General features: G+C 41.0%; 1 protein-coding gene across 1 annotated transcript; it reads left to right on the top strand.

The window, feature by feature from the left end:
* Nucleotides 1-1541: 1541 nt before the first annotated feature.
* Nucleotides 1542-6506, top strand: LOC106945486 (serine/threonine-protein kinase PLK2). The gene is made up of 14 exons (XM_015029193.1): nucleotides 1542-1794; nucleotides 1894-2001; nucleotides 2104-2220; nucleotides 2427-2556; nucleotides 2770-2953; nucleotides 3106-3304; nucleotides 3434-3581; nucleotides 3706-3800; nucleotides 4104-4236; nucleotides 4355-4435; nucleotides 4566-4725; nucleotides 4981-5110; nucleotides 5257-5367; nucleotides 5521-6506. The coding sequence occupies exons 1-14, from the start codon at nucleotides 1576-1578 to the stop codon at nucleotides 5710-5712; spliced, it is 2007 nt and encodes a 668-aa protein (XP_014884679.1). The 5' UTR covers nucleotides 1542-1575; the 3' UTR covers nucleotides 5713-6506.
* Nucleotides 6507-16914: the final 10408 nt, after the last annotated feature.

Genomic DNA, 16914 nt, shown 5'->3' with positions numbered 1-16914 from the left:
GCCTTGTATATTTCATGGAGGTGAGGCCTCCATGATTCTCACTTGTTTGCGAAGCACATCCCACAGATTCTTTACTAAGATCTTGGGAGAATTGTGAGGCCAAGTCAACATCTTAACTATGTTATTGTGTTGCTCAAACTATTCCTGAACCATTTTATCTTATTGGAAGAGGCTCCAGCTATCCACTGTGCCATAGGGAAGTTGGTAGCTGTCAAACTAACATCTATGTGGATGGTAGGATCTTGGGTATCCCTGCTGATCATTACCCAAATCAAAACTCTACAACCTGTGGCTTACCTTCTTTCCATACTGTATCGAGGTGGTTTGTGACACACACAACAGCTGTTAATTTACAAATCACCTTATTCTGTTGCTCCATAGTCCAGTTCTGATGTCCACATTATTGCCGTCTTTAACAGTGAACATGGGTTAGCTGACTGCTCTGTCCATGCAAGAAACTACATTAATATATCCTGGCACCTTTTTGTCAGAATCTGCATCAGCCTCTGCAGCAGTTGTCTGGCTGACTGATGGATCAAGATTGTCTCTTCCTTAGACCACTTTTGATAGATGAAGAACACTGTAAGCACCTCTTCAGATCTGCAGTTTTGGGTATGTACATGTGAAATATGCTCAAACTCTTTCTCTTGGGCATTTTTCCTACTTCTAACACATTCATTTTGAAGACAACAGGTTCTCTAGCTTAATATATCCCACCCAGACAGTGAGAGTCATGTACTTCACCTGTCTATAGTCATACATCTGATTTGTGTATCATGCCGACACATTTTTCCACCCTGACTCAAAAATATCCACCTGAGGGCGCTATAACTCTAAACTGGCCTTGGTACTCCACAGCCTAAAACCAGGCTGCACCGAATGCAGATTGGTTTTGTCGTGTGCCGTGCATACTTTTTGGATTAGACCCACGGATTAAATGTCCTTGTTTTTTTGTTTTTTTTTGTTTGTTTGTTTGTTTGTTTGTTTGTTTTTTGTTTTGTTTTGTTTGTTTTTTTTTACCATGATATGTGATCTTAACATTTTACTTTTCTGTTTCCGTGAACAAATCTTTTTTTTTCATTTTTTTTTCTTTTTTCCATTGATCAGTGTTTAAATGTATGCACGAATGCGTGAATGACTGAACGTAGTGTAAAGCGCTTTGGGGTCCTCTGGACTTGATAAATCGCAATGTAATAAATGCCATTTACCATTTTCCCATTGCTAATAAATAATTGGGGTCATAACATAGCAAATAAAATAAATCAATCAAAACACTGCGTTTTATTAAATTCGTATTTTACATTTGTGTCACCATCAACGGGCAGTCTCTCTGTCTGGTATAGGTGATCGATAACAGTCAGACCTGCTCCCGTTTCCTACAATGACGTTAGGAAGGGAGAGAGAGAGAGAAAGAGAGAGAGAGAGAGAGAGAGAGAGAGAGAGAGAGAGAGAGAGTGTGCATAAGAGAGAAAGAGGGAGGGAGTTGGGTAGGTGATGAGGGAGGAGAAGGGAGACGGGGAGCGCACAAGGAGGGAGGGAGAGCGGGTATAAAAGCTTCCAGAGCGCCTCTCTGGGATGCATTCTGTATGCGGGAAGAGAACCAGTTCTCCAATGGAAGTACATAAAAGCACCGTCCTCCAACAGACTAACAGCAGCATGTGCGAATCAACGCAGAGGTCCTGCGAGCCTCGGCGGAAGAGAACGGAGGAGCGCAGCGCTCCGTCAGAGATGGCTAGGATCATCACCGACCCGGCCACGGGGAAGTGCTACTGCCGGGGGAAAGTTTTGGGAAAGGTAGCGCACAGCTCAGCATCTGCCCTCGACTCGTTGGAATTTACTTCTCACCCCGACGGCACGGTGTTTTAACAATGTTGTTTCCCCTCTTTCATCCAGGGAGGATTTGCTAAATGTTATGAGATGACGGACCTCTCCACCGGCAAAGTTTACGCAGCAAAGATTATCCCACATGCGCGCGTCTCCAAGCCTCACCAGCGGGAGAAGGTAAGCGCGCTGCTGCGGTGCCTGTGCGCACTCACGGGTATGTTGTCGCTCAAAATGTCTTTGGTTGCAGACGTGACCGTGTTGTCCTTTCTCTGTGTGCAGATCGACCGAGAAATTGAGCTGCACAGAGTCCTGCACCACAAAAATATCGTGCATTTTTATCACCATTTTGAGGACAAAGAGAACATCTACATCTTGCTAGAATACTGCAGTCGAAAAGTGAGTGCAATTATAAGAAAGATAAAGAAGACATTGCATAGAAAGTAAATATATTACCAGTTATCTGTATTTAATTATGCACTATATAACAATCTTCGACTTCTTAATGAAGCTCACAGAGTTGCATTTATGATGGAGCATGTCAATGTAGGATTTCTTAAAGTAGATGTATATATTTAAATATTTTCTATTTTGTCTTTCCATAGTCCCTGGCCCACATTCTGAAGGCGCGCAAAGTGCTTACCGAGCCAGAAGTGCGGTATTACCTGAGACAGATTGTTTCTGGACTAAAGTATCTGCATGAACAAGAAATTCTTCACAGGGACCTTAAATTGGGTAAGAAATTTTTATCCACAAAAGTTTCACAGCAGTTTTTTTTTGTTGTTGTTTTGTTTTGTTTTTTTGCAAAATTTTGCAAATCTGTACATGTATATGTGATTTATTGTAACCAAACTCTTCAAATCCATAATAATTGTGTAGTACCATGCCTTTGATCTTGGGTTGGACTTAGCAAGTATTCATATTTCCACTGTCTTTCTTCCCCCAAAGGGAACTTTTTTGTTAGCGAGTCGATGGAACTGAAGGTCGGAGACTTTGGTCTCGCTGCCAAGTTGGAGCCGGCGGGAAACAGGAGGAAGACGATCTGCGGGACTCCAAACTACTTGTCCCCTGAGGTCCTCAACAAGCAGGGTCACGGCTGTGAATCGGATATCTGGGCTCTGGGCTGTGTAATGTGAGTTGGGTTCCTATTATTCCACTGTTAGGGACTGGAAAAAGCTCCAGCAAAATTTGTCAACATCATAAATTACAAGTGAATACCGCTTGAAGACAGAAGATATGTTTTCTAAACCGTATACTCATGCAATCGCTTGGATTCTGTTTCAGGTACACTATGCTGTTGGGCCGACCTCCATTTGAAACCACCAACCTGAAGGAGACCTACCGGTGTATAAGAGAAGCACGGTACTCGCTCCCTTCCTCGTTGTCACCGCAGGCGAAGCAGCTCATTGCCAATCTGCTGGCCAAGATTCCAGAAGATAGACCCGATCTAGAGCATATTCTGAGGCACGACTTCTTCACCCAGGTTAGACCTCTGTTCGGCTTGCTCTGGCTTTCAGTCTGCAAATGTCACTTTGTGGAAGTTCAGAGATGACTCTTCTGCCCCTGTAATTATCTGTCCACACACTGACCCACTTTCCCCATTCCTCCACAGGGCTTTAGTCCAGAGCGTCTGTCGCCTAGCTGCTGCCATTCACCACCAGACTTTCACGTCTCCAGCCCTGCAAAGAGCTTCTTTAAGAAAGCTGCTGCTGCACTGTTTGGTGGGAAGAGAGATAAGGTCAAATACTACGAGACCCTCAGTGAGTATAGTAATAATAATAATAAAAAAAATACTACTTAGTTGACTCAGATGATGCCTGCATGAAACCTTCTAAGAGTCAGTTTGTGCAGCTTCAAGGATTAATGTTTGCTGTTTTCTTGCAGACAAGTTAACTAAGGAGGAGGAGGAGATCTACAAACTGCAGCACGACTTGGAGAGGACGGTCATCAGTCAACAGCAGAGCAAAAAGATGTCTGAGGTAAGAAAGCAACAGCCCAGTATTTACAAGGGCGTGGGTAGGCTACTTTTGCAGGTGCATTAGTCACACAGCAGTTAAAACTTGTGTGGATTTGAGATACCCCTCTGTGGAGAATCCAATGAATCACCCTTTGTAGTTGCAGCAAAACTTTCTAACAAGCACAGTTTCTGAACTAGCTGAAAGCACTTTAATCTCAACCTTTAAAGCCAGGCACTTTGAAATCTGTGGGTGACCACTGAGTCAGAGTAGGAAGAGATGATCTAAACTCGCAGAATCTAAGCCTTGTCGTCATTCCCACCTCAGAATGGAAGTCTACTTCCGCCATCTGCCGGGAGCCCCGTTGCCTTGGCAACAGAGAGTCAGTCGCCAGCAACGCAAGACACCATTCGTCTGATCGTCAGGGGGAGTCTGGGCAGCTGTAGCAGCAGCAGTGAATGTAAGTTACATCATGAGTGAAAAGATTATGTGTAATAAATCTTGAGTGTATGCGGGGATTTTTTTGTGTTTTTTTACCTCTGATCCATATAAATGGTTCTCTGTCTTTGTTTCCAAAGGTCTTGAAGACAATACAACAGGGAGCGTGGCTGAGACTGTTGCCAGTGTGTTAAGAGGATGCCTAGAAAATATGCCTAAAGGTGAGTAAACTACTGAGTAACTGAAACCTTAGTCCTTTAGCTTTTCCCTTGTGTACTTTCATGCTTCAGACTTGCCCAAAATCTTTCATGTACTTGTATTCTGATACTGACTTTTCCTCTCTCCTTGCAGCAAACGACACTCCTCAGACGTTAAACAGCTGCAGTCTTCAGTGGGTCACCAAATGGGTGGACTACTCCAATAAGTACGGCTTCGGCTACCAGTTGTCCGATCACACCGTTGGCGTCCTCTTCAACAATGGCACCCACATGAGCCTCCTGCCTGATAGAAAGTACGCAGTAGTCTATGCTTTCATAACGCCTATACTTTGTTGTTAAAGCTGTTGGCTTGGTGATACAGTCAGATTTACAAAAGGGAAAAGGAGTTACCGTAAAGATTGGGTTATTTTTTTTTTGACATATTCAGCTCCTGTTTTCACAAAAAATTGTTTCCAAAAGTCAAAATGTGCTATATGTTCTTGTTTATTTTATCTAGTATTGGTTTTACAAATTGGATGTGTAACACCCTGTGCTCTCTTCCTTCTCAGGACCATTCATTACTATGCAGAGTTAGGCCAGCGCTCTGTCTTTCCCACTTGCGAGGTTCCTGAGCACTTTGTGGGCCAAGTGACTGTGCTGAAGTACTTTTCCCATTACATGGAGGAAAACCTCATGGATGTAAGTAAAAATACCAGTCTCTCAAGCTAAGCCGTATCTCTCTTGCTGTTATTTTTGCTCCTCCATTCTCCACACCCTACAACATGAGAAATGTTCAAGTTGCAGCCTGTCTAATCCCGAGGCATTTGTCTTTTTTGCTTTCTCAGGGTGGGGACCTTGGTACTACAACAGATTCACACATGCCCCGTCTCTACCTGCTGCAGTGGCTCAAGTCAGACCGCGCCCTCATGATGCTCTTTAACGACGGCACCTTCCAGGTAAACACACCCACAGCTCCGGAAAACACAGTTGTTGCTGGGCATGTTCAGAGGAACTGTTTGGATGACATTCTCTCTCCACTGAATTACACATCAGATATAGATAAAAGGTAACATATTCTAATGGGTTTCTGTTTATTTTTCTCTCCAAAGGTTAACTTCTACCACGATCACACCAAGATCATCCTGTGCTGCCAGAGGGATGAGTACATGCTGACGTACATCAACGAGGAACGAGTCTCTAAAACGTTCAAGCTCAGCTCCCTGCTGACGTCTGGCTGCCCCAACGACCTGCGCCAGCGCCTGGTGTACTCCCTCAATATGCTCCTTCAGAGATGCAGCTAAACCCACAAAAATTGCTTTGGACTGAAACACTGAAAATTCCAGCCACTGTGTTACTGCAGTGCTGCAGAGGAACAGGAAACCTGCGAGAGAACAGGCGGATTTTCAGGGCTGGGCTTGAGCAAAATATGTGAACATTCCTGCACCGTTTCACTGTCATGACTCAGCGTCGGTGCAGGTGAAAGTGTAATGCAGAGAGAGACTGAAAGAGCTGGGGAAAACGAAATGTAGCACAATGAATGTTGATGGGGAACAAAGGGCTGATTTCTACTGTTGGTAAAGAGAGAGAGAGGACCGTGGATGTTGGTACGAATGTGAACCCCACATGTTGGGCTTTCGGGCATGTAACGAGACTAATGCTGGGCTGGCACCAGCTTAGGTGTGTACAGAACAGTTGGTTTGATTCCAGAAGCATAAAACGAAGCTCTGAACTTTAACAGAGCTCGACTGTGAGATACTGTAAATGATGTACAGTGTATGTGTCCAAGCCACCGCAGCTGTGGAAAGAAATGACTGGTGTGGATGTTGAAGGGCTTAAATGAGTACATGTTTGTCTGAGCGGGGAGGGGTGTAACACTACGCTAACTTTTAAAAACTGTGATTTGTTTCTTATTGTGCTTTATTTGACAGATGGTCTTGGCACAATGAACGAGAGGTTATGTAGAATGACATTACACCAGGTCTTTTTAGAACCATTTAAGAGCCATTATCACCTAGGTAACAATGTCTTAAATAACTTATTGTGTAATAAAGTGCGGTATTTATTTATTTAATAAATAAGAGTGTTTTCTAAAAAAAGAAAGTTGATTATTGTTTTCATTTGAGTTTTTCTGTACTAATTTTCATTAACAAAAGCACTTGGAAGGCATTGGGGTTTATTGAATACCTTCCAAGGTATGAACTCTTAATGGAAGAGTTTTTAGAGTAGGGTTCTGTTAGGATCTTATAATGTGGGTAGTTAACATCTCACCTCCAGTAGGCTACTCTAGTAAAGTAAAGTAATCACCGTTTTGCATAAATCAAGATCAGAATTAAGGTAACTGCTGCTCCTAGACAAGAGCCAAGTGGATTTGAATTCAAATGGTATTTTATGAACATTGAATCTGTGGATGTTTGCAAAAGTTGGGAATTTACCAAGAAGCCAGTGGTTATTTACACAGAAAATGGAGAGAGGAGGCGACACGCCATTCTTCCTGTGTGAAGCAAATACTGAGAACAGCAGAGCAATAAAAGAAAGATATAAAAGTACGGTAATTTCACATTTCACATATTTTATAATTTTTAGCTCATTTTTAGAGTGCCTTACTTTTCTATTCTGTTTTTAGTACGTTTCAAACAAGACATGTACTGGTCACACTCAACCTCCTGCCTCCATTTCTCTTGTAAATAATCAGAAGCTTCAGTCTCATTGAATAATGTTTTAAGGCTTCATAAAATTGCATTTGCATAAATAACTATAACATTTTTGAGACTGAAGTGGTAATAAGACTTTAGAAGTACAAAGTAATGTCTCTCTTGGGAGACATTAGATTTACCCTCCAGCATCAACTAATTTGGATTTGTATTAAGATGCTGTCAACAGTAACAGGTATGTTTGCAAAATGCTTTTTCTGCATTGCTTGCCATTTGTGGTGAGAGAAAAGTGGATTTCCATGAAGAGCTTCAAACTGGAGATATTTTTAAACTCTGTGGTTTGTTGTTCATCCATCTATTTTCTTACACCCTTGTCCCTTAGTGGGGTCGGGAGGGTTGATGGCGCCTATCTCCAGTTGTTTGTTTAGAAATTACAGGTTTTATTAAAAACTATGACGCAGACGCCCACTTTGATCATGTCCACTACTATATTCTGTTCTAGAAACCATGTTTTTTTTTTTTTTTTAAATATATGTTACCTAAAACATTTAGCCTAGAAAAAGAAGCGGACTTGGCTGCACAGGGGCGCAGTTGGTAGAGCTGTTGCTGTGCAGCAAGAAGGTTCTGGGTTCAATTCCCGGCCCCGGTCTTTCTGCATGGAGTTTGCATGTTCTCCCTGTGCATGCGTGGGTTTTCTCCGGGTACTCCGGTTTCCTCCCACAGTCCAAAAAACATGACTGTTAGGTTAATTGGTCTGTCTAAATTGCCCCTGTGTGTGTGTGTGCGCATGGTTGTGTGTCTGTGTTGCCCTGCGACAGACTGGCGACCTGTCCAGGATGTACCCCGCCTCTCGCCCGGAACGTTAGCTGGAGATAGGCACCAGCACACCTCCCGTCCCCACTGAGGGACAAGGGTGTTCAGAAAATGGATGGATGGATGGAAAGAAGCGGACTTTGTGGACCATAGAGTCTTGTCATGCCTTTGAAGTTTTATTAATTTATAGTTTGAACTATGAGTGTGTGCTAGGATTGAAGGTGTGCAACTCACAGTTTCCGGTTGCATCAGGATGGAGTATGTTGCTTCAGCTGCAACACCCACTGTCCTGTCTTATTTTGTCTTAGTTTTCCTTCAAGGATCATCAAAACAAACTCTGTGTGCACATAAGTGACATAAGTGTAGTTATTAACTGAATTAATCAAAAGGTGGGTAATGCTGCCACTTTCATTTTCAGTATTAGTTATCCTTATGTGAGAATATCTTCATCAGTGCAGTTTTTGCCTGGTTTTGAGGTTAAGTGTTGCTATTATTGAGTCATTTTCTGGACATTTGAGAGGCAGTTGTGGGAATTTTATAGCAATTTTGCATATGAGGTATACATTTGAGCACTTCATCATTTATGCTGCAGAGTTTTAAACATATCTAAAAGACCTGAGGTAGTTTTGTTTAGCTGGTGATCAAATAGTGTTTGCTACATTGTTAAATGGTTAGAAATGTCATGGTGGAGTGTTGCTTATCTATTACCTATTCAAAATAGTGTAGCTGAAGCTCACATAAAGATGCAAGAAAAGGTACATCATACAGGTAAGGTAACTATTCAAACCTTTTAACAGAATCTCTCTTGTACTCAGCTTGTAGTCTGTTTGATTAAATCTTAAAACTCTCAGTGTTTTAAGCCATGCACTGGTCTGGTTACTTTATCTTGCAATTACGACAGGAAATGGTAGAGCGATGGATAGATGGGAAAACTTGTTTGCAGGGAAGTAGTTTGTACTGCAGTTCAAGGCTCCCTCTTCCTTCAGCTTAGCTTTCGTTTGCAGCTGTAAATAATGGATTGCAAAAATGGACGTCTGTGCAATGTGGCTGACCTTGTGCCACACACACACACGCACGCACACACACACACACGCACACACACACACACACACAGGAGGTCGTTATTTCTCATACAAACAGGCGCACTGATTAGCAGATACGTGGGCAGAGCGGGTGGCTCAGAAATGTGGAAAGAAAAGCCTGCTGCACACAGACACACTATCACAGTGACAGACTTTGCCAAACTATGTCACTGATTACATCACAGCATTTCAGGGAAAGTCACTACACTCATTCTTGAACATCTTCTCACATTCACTCTCCGTGGCCATGGAAACAAGCAACCCGCTGACCAACGTGACGAGAGCTTGAAATTAACAAACCCTGCGTAAAGGATGTGTGACGCTGCTTCTATTCGCTGATCCCCTGCACTGAGAATCACAACCACTGGCCGCTTATCGGCTGGAATGAGAATCAGCCTTTATCCCCAGCCAGTGTTTGATTCAGCCGTCTGTTGCCGAAGACCTCTCCACCGCTTTCGTGCTTACGTAATGGTGGAAGTTGAAGATGGATGTTTGAGTCATCTCCTCTCTTTAGTTGTTCACTGAGAAAATATCTGTGCACTTCAGAGTTCAATTATGAATATCTCATGCATAAACATACCCACACAGAAAAGAAACAAGAGCAGGAAGTAGCCTACAGGAGCAGCAATTTTGGAATTATTCATGACAACACCTCCAGGTCTGCGTGTGTGTGTGCGTGTGTGTGTGTGTTCAGACAGTAATGACCCCTGGAATGGCTGCTTCAGCCTGACAGGAATAGACCCTGCTGCTGATGGGAAGTTTTTCAGTCCTTCAAGGACATCTCTACTACTGGATAGAAGTGCAGCGTCTTCATCGCATGGATACAATAATAGCTACTTCTGAGGAGGCAGCTCGGAAACTGGCTCTTACCCTTAGGCTTTTAGAGTGAGAACGCTCTATAGTTGAATATAGATTCAGCTTTTATATACACACACTCAGAAATTCAGGTCACATCAGGAGCTGGTCAGTGAATGTTTGCTCATCAACTTGTCCGGCCACACAGGAATCTGCTTGTGTCAAATGGGAATAGCTTTTGGTGTTTGGCATCGCATGGAGCTGTAGTTCTCAAACCTTTTCTTACAATACCACCTCACTGAAACAGCTAAATAGAGAGGCTACAACAGTACCATAACAGGGACTACACTTTTTCCAGTTTGTTTTTCCATAGAGAACAATATGGAATATTCTCTATTGTTTCCATAGAGAACAATATGGAATATTCTCTATTGTTTCCATAGAGAACAATAGAAAAACCTCTTTTGGCTATTTTCCTTTGAAAGTTAAATTACTGTGACTCAGTTGCTATTTAAAGTATTTTTTACATTTTGTCGTATTACAAACACAAACTGCTATGTAGTTCTTTGAGATTTTATGTGATAGACACAACATAGCTCTAACTGTGAAATTAAGTGAAAACACGCCATGATTTTCCAAATGTTTCACAAGTAACAATCCAAAAAGTATTGCTTATATTTGACTCAGTCCCCCCCGCCATCCACTGGCACACCCTCAGGCAACACTTTGTAGATCCACCTTTCATCACCATAACATCTGCAAGGTTGCTTGTTCCCGCTTCACGCATCTAGAGAGTGAAACCTCTAGATGCAACTCTGAACAGCTTACCAATACCTGCAGAAGATAGATAGATAGATAGATAGATAGATAGATAGATAGATAGATAGATAGATAGATAGATAGATAGATAGTCTAACATTGTGGTCTATGCCATATATGCCCTTATAATAAGTTTAGTTTGATGTCATTTCAAGCTGTAAATTGACAACAACTTGTCTTTTTGGCTTTCAGTGACTTTAATCCTTCAGTTAATCTGTTTGTGCCTTACTAATAGTTTATGTTTAACATTTCTTCTATGCTCCCCCCTAAAAGTGATACTTCTCACACTGCTTGAGAAGCACTGCTGTGATGCAATCTCCCATTAAAATTTTAGCAAAACATGGTCGTTTTCCATTTTGAAACCCACAAAGCTGTTGCTTCGAAATGTCATATTGACATTGAGAAAGGTATTGTTCCACCAGGCAGACTTGGTAGTGAAATGAGTTTCTTTATTGCTAGAAAGTTCTCTGCAGGCTGAACAATGAGTCAGTTTGGTATCATGAAGAGAATTTAGTTGAGTTTTGAAAGGGGGGGGAAAAAAGCTTTGAAGTACACACGTACTGGGATGTTCTTTGGGAATTTGAAGGCCTTTGCATATCAAATGTCAGCACTCCTCCTCCTACTCTGTGGACTAAAACAGAAAAAGAGCCAGGATGAGTGCAACTTAGCCTTTCCTCTACTCCAGCTGTAGCCTATTGACTGGAGACTGGAGAACTTGCCAATTCTCACAAAATTACCTGGGGCCAAAATGTTCTTGTTCATAAAAGAAATCTGTTTACTGAGTGTCTAAATAAGATTGTAGATATTCAAGTGTATTTGCAGCATGTCATCTTTGGTTTCCCTCCAGGTGTTCAGTGATATTTAGAGTTGCGAATGAGTCATCGGGTAAGACGCGGTGGATACTTTGTGTGACGCTCAAGCTCTGATTCCTGCAATTTCCTACAATCAGCCCTCTGAAGAGATCTTTTTTGACCAACTAAAAATAGAAGCTTGCATGTTGTAAAAATAGGCTTTGGTTCAGTTGTGGATCAAAGAATTGTGCCAAATCTATCTAATTATACCTCAGTGAGAAAGCACAAAATGAGCAAAGACTGATTCCAAATGAAACGCCCTTTCAAACACCTTCATGTAAATTTATCACTACTTCTATTCCCTTCCTGTGAACTTTTGAAGGTTTAATCTCCCTTCTTTCTTTTTACTTTTCTACATTGTTTAAAAGAAGTCTTCATCAGCAGTTTGTTCTTCTAAAGCCTTTCGTTTGACTACAGCAGCTGTTCACTAATTGTCAGTTCTATCTGGAATGGCATATTAAAGAGGATGTGGCTAAAATACTGACAGTGGACTAGTTGAGTGCAGAAAAACAAGTCTATAATATCTAAAGCGATATGCATAACACGTTTTTGGTGAATTAAAGTGTGCTATTTTGATAAATTCAACAATAGAAATGTGAAGGAATCAAATTTTTTGGACAATAGGCAACAAATTACCTGAAAGTAAAATTTTAACATGATTTATTGTGAAATCTGTTTTATGTAGCCATGGTATTCTCCTGAGATTTTAAGTCTTTTCAAAACCTTACTATAGGCCAGAGTTAAGAGGCTAAACCAGAAAAATAAAGAGTCCTTTGAAAATGCCAAGTTCTGAATTACAACCAATTAATGAGGCAGGCAAAGCCTAAGAAAAACCCTAAACGTTCTTTCCAACGATTTTCAGAGGAATTTATCAATTCTACTTTAAAACAATACAATAGAGTTTGGCAAAAATATCCCCAATTACCGACAGAGACTGAAGCACATCCCATGTTCTGAATCCAGATCACTGTGCACAGAGAAGCTGAATATGTTTAGCTTTAATCTTACTCTCCTTGTCTAATTCGCTCTGTCTCCCATGTGTCCAGTTGTCCAGCTTCTAATTAAGCTGCCATTACTAAATGCTTGGACTTCACGCTTTATTGAACGTGTCTAATTAAGACAGAACAACAGTTTTATTCAGACATTAATCACGCGTGCCAGACTGACTGAACTCGGATGAACCCTCTCATACGTCAAGTCGCTGCGTTACCGTCTCAGATGCTGTCACATGCAGATGAGCATCACAAGCTGATTACTGTATTGAAGTGACTGGTGCTTTTTGTTCCATTTCTAATAAGAGATTTTCTTACGTCCTTTCTGACTGGTGCAGCCCTCCTCCGTGAAGTCTGAGGAGAATCTGGTTTCCTCGAAAAATGGGATGATGACCTGCAGACGTGCTATTAAAGCATCACATGGTTGTGTGCGTGGGCAGACTTATGACTAGGGGTACTGAAAGGCCATTTTCTGTTCTCTCAGCAGGACCGGATTTATAGCAATTTTCAAATTAAAAAGCTTCTCTTTTAAAAATTAAAGTAAAACAAAGTTGGTATTAGGAGCAATGCAAACCTTTCACTGTTTTATAATCGCAATCCTTGACCTCCGCCAACTCACTGAGCCAGTGTTATGTTTTTTTTTCCCTTCAGGATGGACGATATGATGCTTGATTACTTCTTAGACCAGTTCGAACTGCTTTGCGCTCTGAAATCCAAAATAAACATACATAAACAGGAAAAGGCCAAAAGAAGATAATGAAATGTTTAGAGGTAGAAGTTTCCTCTTTGTCATTTTCTTTTCTTTTTTTTTTTCATATGTTTCCGCTTTGGTTGTCAGGACATGGCAACCAACAGGTTTAGTCATCAAATCTGGACTGGGGAAAACTGTGAAAACATGTTCACTGCATTTTTACAAAGCCATAATGAAGTTTTTTTTTGTTTGTTTTTTACGTAAAATTTATTTATTTACAGAACAAAAAAACGACAATCAGGAGAGCACCAAGGAGTGGATAGTGATGACTCTATGAAAGACTGAATACAGACTGAACATTTACACTTATTCAAGCAACGAGTGAATTTAATTACCTGAATAACCTGCAGGGTTGGAGAACTAAGGAAAACCAAGCAAAGTTGATGTGGAGGAAAAACAAAGGAAACAGTTCAAAATAAAAATAACACTAAGGGATGTTCTAAACAACTGACATAAACAACAAAAGCAATTCAGATAAAACTAAACTCAAACTCTATCAAAACAAGGCAGTTACATATTTAGACTGTCCCAACACCGCCTGCTTTTGCTTTAACTTGCAGCAGTAATTTCAGTGGGATCGAAACCTTGCCTAAAAGCTCCACACTGTCAGTCCTGTCATTACAACACGGTAGTTTCACTGTAAATCACCGAAATGTGCTGGACAGGGGTGCAATTATTGTTCAAGCTCTTCTCATGAACAGTTGCATCTAAGGATAAAAAAATTCCCATATTCCAGCCCTAGCAGCCAACAGGGTGTGAGAACCCCCTGCTCAAATTCCTTTTGTGCAAAGTTTCAACAAGTATGCATGTAAAAGCTGATACAGAAGATGATTCATTCATGTGTTATTTGTTCAAAAGCTTTGCTTCCAAAAGACTGACTTTGAAGTAGTTTACACAGTTCACAAATTGCCACCCGCTTTGTGGCAATTTGCTATGAATCATTCTATAAAATGTTGCATGATGAAAATTAATTAACTTGTATAAGTTAACATTTGGAGTCATAAACAGACAAAAAAAAAGGCACATGGTCTTTTAATCAGTCACACAAGCTGCTGAAGTCTGTTCAAAGCCTGTTTCAGGTTGACTGTCGGTATCAGTAATTGTGCAGAAAAGATCTGTGAAGTGTGGCCAGTGTTTAAACATGGCCATGTCTTCCGTTGGGAGGAAAGCCCTGAGGCATCAGAGCAGCATTTCAGTCCTGTGATTCACACAGATAGGAAGGCAAAGAAAATCCTTCGCCACACACTCCTGTACACACAGGTGGGGCCATGTTGCTCAATACGGGAACCCTTTAATGTTAATGTTTCTCTCTAACTTCATGCTGGCACTTCACATTCTATTCTAGTCTCAACAGATGTACTGAGCTGGTAGCTACAATATATATTTTATGTTCAAGTCATTTTCATGTAAAACTGCTGATTCAGCTAAATCATGCATACACACTTTATACGAGTTAAACAGCTATACAGTGCTCCACGTTTAACTTTTTTTTTTGTCCTCAGGGTGTACCTTTAAAGTGTTTTTTCTCAATTTGTTTTGTGACAGCCCTCAAAAACAGGTGGATTCTTGTTCTAACACATCTCATTTAAAATGTTAAACTAGTTCCTCAGCAGGGCATCAGGTTTTGCATGGGGCCTGCCCAAGACACTCATATTTAATTAGGTGTGTTGAAACAGGGAAATGTCTCCAACATGCCGGGCTCTGATCCTTTACTACTAACTTTGGACTTTACTGCTCTGTGAAAGGCAAATGTATTTATTTTGTACTTAAAAACTGCTGCTAAATGTAGTGGGTGCATTCTGTCTTTGCTCAATATAGCAAAATCGAAATAAATAGATGTTAAACATGACCTTATTTCATTAATCATTATTCTCAGATCACACAGAATAACTTCAGCTTATTCTAAAAGTAGATTTTGTTTTAGCCTTATGTGTAATGCTATTCCTTGGAGTAGCTTGCCACCATCAGCACGTGAATGTGTGAATGGCTGAATGCAGTCTGAATCGCTTTGGGGTCCTCTGAACTTGATTAAGCGATGTACAAGTGTAGGTCATTTACCATTTTTACCATTTGATTTTTTTCATGAATATTTGAGGAATCCTTGAATCTCCCATGGCAACCATTTTGGAGTGCCTTAAAGCTTGCTAACACAAAGCTCCTCATCGGACCTGCAGGCAGCAGCTGAGCTTCTGCCTCATAGAGTGTCCCTTCTCAGGTCTTCCCCACCCGACGACTTTGACGTGAAATAGGCATGTCAGAAAGAACTTCTTAAAGAGACAGCGACCCAATTTCAAAGTGTCAGATTTGGAAGTCAAATATATTTTAAGTTATGTTTGATACAGACAGCATTTTTACAACTGAAGGTAATTGTGCTTTAAAAATGGCACTGAAATATACATAATACCCCCACTTTAACAGATCTTTCTAGTCAGCTGCTGCCACCCAACCTGCCTTATTGTCTTCATTCATGAAGAATTGATTTGTGCTCAGGCATTCATAGACTGTGAAAGAGAGCCGTAAAATGTCAGGCGAAAGAGGAAACAGGAGAGGCTGACATCAGAAGAGAGCCGTCAATAGAAGTGTTCCTGTATGCCTGTTGGACAGACACATCAATGAACCAATCAGCACATCATCTCAGATAATAGACACTTACTCTTGAGTGGGAGACAATGCTGTTTCCCTGGCAAACAGTTTTCTCACATTTGCCTGCGTGTAAACATCCAGCTGCGCTTCAGTGTTAGTCATCCTATATTGCTTACACACCTCCTTGTTTCTGATTAGGTTAAATCAATAGAACTGGAGTGTGACTGTTATGCCCTTTATTTGACTCTGTCTTATGGAGCACTAAGTCTTGAGGACACATTGACCTTTCAAGGGACAAATAAGGACGAACGATGGCAAGTGGCCAATTAACAGTTCCAGTGAAAATCTACTTAAGACACAAATGCATGAAACAGGGAGCATACACATTTTTTGTATCAACAACCTCTTTATAGGTGCACCTGTTAAATTGTTTGTTGAGACAAAATGTAAATCAACCATTCATCTTCAGACATCCAGTGGAGGGAACGACTCACTGAAGTTCAATCCGAGCCTCAGATTGAGAAAAAAAATGGATTCGGGGGACTTTGAATATGGCACGGCTGTTGTTGTCAGATGTCTGAATGTTTCAGAAACTTCTGCTCTACTAGATTTTCACAAACAGCAATCTTTCAGGTTTGAAGAGAAAATACTGGGTGAGTGGCATTTACGTGGACGAGGGTAACAGATGAGTGAAACCAATAATAGCAGAGACAGATAGAAAACAGCATTGCCTAGACTGATAGGTCACAATATCTACAAAATACAGATAGTTGGGTAAGATTTAGGTGTGAACAGCATCAAACATGGCCTTCTATTAACAGTCCAGACTGCTAGTAACAGTAAAATATGCATCTCTGTATAACTACAGAGTATGCATTTCTGATGGCTACATCCAGCAGGACAATGCACCTCGTCACAAAGTTCAAGTAATCTCAAACTGGTCTCTTGAGCATGACAATGAGCTCCCTGTGCTCCAGTGACCTCCATATAAATCAGATCTCTCCAACAGAGCACTTTTGAGATGTGGTGGAATGGAGGAGTCACAAAAATATATGTCACAACAGAAATTACAGCAATGAAAAAGCCAAAAAGGTCTTAGTCAGGTGTGCCTAATTTGAGTTTGAAAATATTAGGCTAAAATCTAATCAAATGTAAACAAAACAGGG

Source organism: Poecilia latipinna, unplaced genomic scaffold, assembly GCF_001443285.1.
Source record: "Poecilia latipinna isolate Pla-1442-1.1 unplaced genomic scaffold, P_latipinna-1.0 Scaffold146, whole genome shotgun sequence".
Classification (NCBI taxonomy): Eukaryota; Metazoa; Chordata; class Actinopteri; order Cyprinodontiformes; family Poeciliidae; genus Poecilia; species Poecilia latipinna.
The sequence above is the reverse complement of the archived record's forward strand: the minus strand, read 5'-3'. Positions and strand labels throughout refer to the sequence as shown.